Source organism: Pteropus alecto, unplaced genomic scaffold, assembly GCF_000325575.1.
Source record: "Pteropus alecto unplaced genomic scaffold, ASM32557v1 scaffold28, whole genome shotgun sequence".
NCBI lineage: Eukaryota > Metazoa > Chordata > Mammalia > Chiroptera > Pteropodidae > Pteropus > Pteropus alecto.
In genome coordinates, this window is record NW_006441063.1 from 663908 (window position 1) to 670097 (window position 6190).

General features: G+C 45.0%; 1 protein-coding gene across 2 annotated transcripts in view; it reads right to left on the reverse strand.

Moving 5' to 3' along the window:
- Positions 1 to 4808, reverse strand: part of DDX3X (DEAD-box helicase 3 X-linked) — a 15123-nt gene extending 10315 nt beyond the window's left edge. The window contains exons 1-2 of one of the 2 annotated variants that reach the window (XM_006918248.2): positions 4338 to 4808; positions 1488 to 1545 (exon numbers count right to left, since the gene is read on the reverse strand). In XM_006918248.2, the coding sequence (XP_006918310.1) occupies positions 1488 to 1545; positions 4338 to 4382 (103 nt within the window). In that variant the 5' untranslated portion in view covers positions 4383 to 4808. The remainder of the gene's footprint in view (positions 1 to 1487; positions 1546 to 4337) is intronic. The other variant, XM_006918249.3, reaches the window with a different exon arrangement.
- Between the last annotated feature and the right edge of the window lie 1382 nt (positions 4809 to 6190).

The following is a 6190-nucleotide window of genomic DNA, read 5'->3' on the forward strand; positions in this document are numbered from 1 at the left end:
AATGCCAAAAACCTTCAAGTTAAAACTTTTTTACCAAAACATGTACTATTAAAAAAATGGTTCTGAATAATTTTTTTTTTAAATCCCTAGCCTTCTTAGTCAGACTGCTTACTTGGAAATTGGGGGGAGATGAATTCAGTTTTACTTTTAACAGGTTATTGCTTTATAAACAAATTTTTAAAAAGGAGAGGAAAACAAGTTTGGCAAACAAAAATTTGACTTGGAACCTAATAGCTGAAGTTTACAAATACAAAATGTTTAACTTGCCACTAAAGGTTAATTTAACACAATTATTTTAAAGGCCTGCCATGGTTTCAGAATTGTCATAATCTAACAAAATGATTACAACTCAAGTATTACAACAACAACCTAAAAGACTACCATGTAATAAATCACACAATTAGCCATTAAGAGGCCTTTTTTGTTTCTATCCTAGTAAATTCCAAACAGAATATATGTGAAAAAGCTGAAAAGAGGAAGTAATTTCAAGAATTTGGGAGTTTTAATTTGGGGCTTGCTGAAAAGTCGACTGTTGCTCTGTATGCAAGCAAGAATACAGCCTAGGAAATGGATGAAAAGGCAAAAAGCAAACAATGCATACCCACCATATGAAGTCAACTCACTTTATTACTAGTAAATCTACAATTTAATTTTCCTTTTTCCCTCCTGGGTTGAATTAAATATTAAAGATCTCTACTAAACTAAAATGATCGATTCTTAAAAGATTCTTAGCATGGGAAATAAGGTGAAATTTAAAACAAATACCAAGTAAAACTACGTGTCCAGTTAGGTCCCTGCCTAAAAATGACATGTTCTTTACTACGTAATACAATGCTTTAAGAAATAGTGCTTTCAAACCCTACAGCCTGTACCCATCTTTTTAGATAATAGGTTGGAAGAGCCCTAAACTGAAGCAAGTCTACTGCCAAATAGAGATTTCCTTATTACTAATCTCTAATAAGTCTCAAAAACAAACAAACAAACAAAAAACAAACAAAAAACAAAGAAACAAACCTGGGGAGGGGAGATCACTTTTACATCTAACTTCTTTTCCAAAGGAAAAAAAAAAAATGCCACATATGGCATTTTGAATCCTAACCACCCCAAGATTCAATCTAGCTTTATTCTATTAGTTTCATGTTCTTTATAAAAAAGGGGTACTTCTAATGATTTAAATATGTGAATGTTTCCTTTACTGATCAGGGAGAGACACGACCCCATCACCTCTAAACTGGGCCCATATTCATAGACAAACTCTACTAAAGATTATTATGTTGTACAGTTTTTTAAAATCACTTTTACTCAAGAAAACTAATCTTTTATTACCAAAAGGTCATGACGCTTTAGATTGATCAATTACTACATAATTCTACATAATTCTTTACACAGTAAATACTACAGGAGAAATTCTTAAATTTTAAATAAGTTCAACAAAATAGTATATTAAAATTCTAATATTCGGTAAGTCCGTAAAATGTTTTACTTACTGCTGGCTGTACTTCCTCCACTCTGATTATCTGAAGAGTTCAGGTCTAGGCCAGCAAACTAGAATAGAGTTATAAAATCGTTAGCAGCCCACATGCTGAAATATTACACTAAAAACTCTAAAATTAGTCTGCCCACTAGCATTTACAAGCACTAGTCCCGCCTCACACTTAAGTGACACTCTTAATGTGAAAGTGACTAAGAATGTGCTTAAGACTGTAAGTTCTAAACAAATGCAAAACAGTATTATGTACACACTTGGCAGCACATCAAGACATCGGTGCTTTCCAGTAGCAACTGGGTCCAAATTTAGGTCATTCATTCAAAATGAAAAGCTCCAGAAATTAAAAATTTTAAATGTCAAATAGATAAGGATTAATTTTAGCTCCAATCACATGACGAATGTTTCCAATGCCAATCTTCTACTTGGATTTTAAATTTACAAAGCACATCTGAAAAATGATAGAATTTTAATTCCTTTATCCCTAAATATTGCAAATATTTTTAATTAGTGTAGCACTCTTAAAAAAGATTAACAATATACATAGTGAGCACTATGTTAAGCACAACCCTGTGAAGTACATACCTATTCATTTTCCCCTTTTCGCCACTGAGATAAGTTTAAAGACTGGGCATAAATGGCAGAACTGGCATTCAATGCCCTTAAATACTTGGACATTTCACTACCTTTAATCTCCATTTCCACCTATCTCCTTACACTGGTAGCTCAAAGGTTCAACATTGTACAAAAAGACCTATCTTCATTACATTCTGTAATGACTAACCAGGAAGTACCTTACAAGCAATGGTGGTGGGGGGAGGGGGAATACGTGCCCCAAGAAATATTTTAAAAGCCACGAAAGACCAAGTCACACAGTACTATTGCCACGTGTCTGCAAAGGTGATATACTATACCACTAAGTAGTCCCTTCAAGATGATACTGTCAAAATTGCAAGCATAATCAAATGGAGTCACCGAAAATTGGAAGCACATGCTAAGACTTAAAAGAAGAAAAATAAAAAACAAAAATCAGCTTAGTAAAGACTTAAGTACCTTATTTCTATAATTTCTATTAGCAAAAACGCTGCCAGGCTTTCTCTGCAGTATTTATCCCAACAGACTGATACTTCGAAGCATAATAGGAACAAAAACTTTTTGCACTTCTTACATACAAGTTTTTATTAATTTTACATTGGAACATGAAAAGGCAACTTTAAACGCTAAATTGTTAGAATTACAGTGTTGGAATTTTCTTTGTCAATGCTTGCTGCTGAATTCTAAGGACTGCATGTTCTTCAGAATTACATCAACTACTAATTTAAAGTTAATTCCTGCCTAGAATCTTAAAATCGGCACCGGCTATATGGAAAATACTAAAGCTGGGGGTAAGCCTGTGCTCGACACGATTTTTTGTCTGTGCTTCCATTCAACATATGGTCTGAGCGATTTAGAGGATTTGGTACAATTGATTCATTAATGGGGGAAAAATGCTCCCAAAGAAACATCGTTAAATCCCCCAAAGAAACATAGTTAAATCCCTAAAATGTATTAATGTGACTAAAAAAATCATCAATTTATCACTAAATTCCATTTTAGAATTATTCCAAGGTTTATTTAATGGCTCCAAACATCCCACAGCTTATCTGAAGCGTAGTGCCAATGTTGCAGAGGGATGCAGACTTCCTGCCACCAAAACGCGTTAACCACTCGTCACTCAGCTCTCACATCTTCCTCTCCTCTTCCCCCCAACACGCTTAAAAGAGGGAATTCCAGTTAAGACGACACACCTAATTCGGCCTACTTCAAAATTTTATTCCACGGGCTGCAACAAGTCAACAAAACTTTATTTTCTCTCAAGTCACATTCATTTATTCCTCGGGCCGAGTCAGACGTCGCTAACTCAAGAACACTCTTACAACCCGTGATACCCATACCCCAAAAAAACGCGTGGCCATAGGCTAAATCTCCAGTGAATACCAGGAGCCGCCCCGGTATTCTCTTGAGCCCAGAGCCCAGCGCCACCGCGCAAGCAGCGGCCCTTTACTCCCTCCCCTCCCCCCCCATTCCTCCCCGAAAATTCTGCGTCACAAAACTTTCCACTCCGGAAACGCGGCCTCCCGGGCTGCAGCGCCGGGCCTGCGGAAACCTGGCTGAAACGAGAAAACCTGCGGAAGGAAGCCCGGCAGGAACAAGATGCCCACTGCGTCCTCCTTTCCAGGTCCTCGCCGGCCAGGAGCCCGGCTGGTCCAAGCCTCTCCCGCTAGTGGGCCGCAGCGCCACCCAGCACCACACAAAGGAGGCCGCCGCCATTACCCCGAGCGCAGGCAGCCCCCTGCGATGCCCCCTCCCACATTCCAGGGCCGCATTCCTCCGCAAACGCGCGCGCTCACACACCCAGACACACATACACCAACGCCACCAGGTCTCCCAAACACGAATCCGAGAATCGCGCGCATTGAGGGCCGAAACCCTTGGGAGGCCAGAGTCCCCATTCGTACACCGCGAATCCCCCCCAACACCTACGGGTCACTAGTCAGCAGAGGTTCGCGCGTGCGCGTCTACGCGAGCGCGCGCGCACCCCCTCCCCCTCCGCCCGCCTGCGCAAGCACACACAAAAGCCGCCATTGTGCTCGGCCCGGGGACAATACCGCGGGCCAAGCCGGGGCCCGGGCGACAGCCACAACCGACATTCCTGCCACCTTCCCGTTTCTCCATAGTCCCGGACCGTTGACACTCGCCAGCCCTAGGTACCCAGGAAATGGGAACTGAGGGTGTCAGTAAGCGCTGCGCCACAAGGCAGGTTAGATCAGGGGAGAGATTTGTGCAGCCCGGTGGGGTCCTCGCAGCTCACCTGCTGGTCCAGCCCGAGCGCATTTTCCACCGCCACATGACTCATCCCTGAAGAGTACCGAGAACTCGGAGTCTTCCGCTGCTGAGCGAGTGTGTCTGATTCACCGCGAAGGTCCTCTCACGGGAGAACTGCGGCTCTGGAACGAACGGCGCGATCACGGACCTAATATACCCACTCGCGAGACTGCTACGTCAGCACGTAAGACGTGTACCCTCCCTCTCACACCCGCACTCCCCCTGCCGTTACCACTTCTGCCTAGCTACTGCGCGCTCGTTGACTCCTAACCTCGCGGGACTTCTTAGTCTCGTCCCAGGCTCGTCGTCCTACCTTAGATCTCAGAGTGCCAAATGCTATCCTAGTTAGGTTGCGCTTCTCTTTCCCCGTTCTCAGCTAATAACCTATCTTGAGTCTCGCGAGAATTCGCTTTCCGCCCAATAGGCGGCCTAAAATTTCACTTAGGCTTTTTTCCTTCTCCCTACGCTCCCGGATTTTGCTGTAACTTTCTTTATAACACGCGCCTTCTCTCTTCTTTCTCTCTCAGTCCCCGGACTTGGAGATGTCGCTAAATTTCTCCAAATTAATCAGCCTTCGCTCTTTTGCGGGCAGCTTCCCCGAAATCGGAGTTAGGCAAAAAGAGGCTTCAGAGAGCGGCAGGTCACGTGACCGCAGGTGTCGGGCGCGGTGGCCATTTTGTGGAGCAGGAAACCGTGGCTTAAGTGCTCAGAATGCGAGGGGTGGGGGGACCAGGAGAGGAGAGGGAAGAGGAGGGAGGAGGAGGGGCGGGAAGGGAGGGGGACGGAAGGGGAAGGAGGAGGGAGAAACTGAGGAGAAAGGAGGGCGGGATGGTTGTTGACCGGCTTGGGGTTGGGAGGAGAACTAGTGGTGCAGGCTGGTGGCCCGACGCTTTACAGCACAGTTGCCTAGACAGCAGGGCACCGCCCGGAAACGCAATAGTCCCTCTCAGGTCACCCCAGCCCCGAGCTCGCTCTTGTGCGCCCAACCCCCACGGCGAGGAAACAATGAGACACTCCCCCGGAATTTGAGAGGGTGGTTGCGCACCCTCTGGGACCCCGGCCCTCCGCCTTTCCAAGGGCTACGCGAGGCCCCTAGTTTCCTCTCGCGTGGCACCCAGAGGCTTAGGGCCGGTGGCTTCAACTTGGTGCTGCCTCCCACCTAAGACAGAGGACCTTGGGGAGCCAGAAGAGCTCTCCTAAGGAATCGGGGGTGTTTGTGCTAGGCGCAGTCGGGGCCTGCCAAAGGACGTGCTTTGGCGTCATCGGCCTGGGGTCAGAGTGACCCTCAGGCCACTGCGGTAGAAGGGGAACGGGAGGAAGTGGGTTTCTGCCGTCGAAAGAACCCCTTCTTCTGGCCCTCTCCTAAGCATGCCACCCCCAGTTCCAGGTTGTGCCACAGGCCCTTAAATAGAAGAAAATGTGTTGACTAGCGGGGTCCCTGGCTTTAAGCGAGCAGCCATACAGAGGTGGTTCTTATAAACAATTTTCCCACTCTCTTCTGACCCTCAGCCTGACCAAAAATACGCAGGGTTTTCCCCCATCCCCGAAAGGGTCTTCTGCCAAGATTCAGATAGCTCGTTTCCCATCACATAATTTCTCACATGCTGCCACTCTCCCCTTCCGGTTTTTAAAACTGAAACTGAAATTCTAAAGAAATAGGAAGATAATGTAACACTTGTGTCTTGGGGCAAGTTGCTTAAGGCTTTGGGTCTCAATTTTCTTTCCAAAGGGAGTCTGCTGGACTACATAACCCTGTAAAAGACCCAACTCCTTTTTATATCAAGTATTTTGAAATGCCTTCTTTAACCATACCGAAATAACAAACCATAGATAATCCAA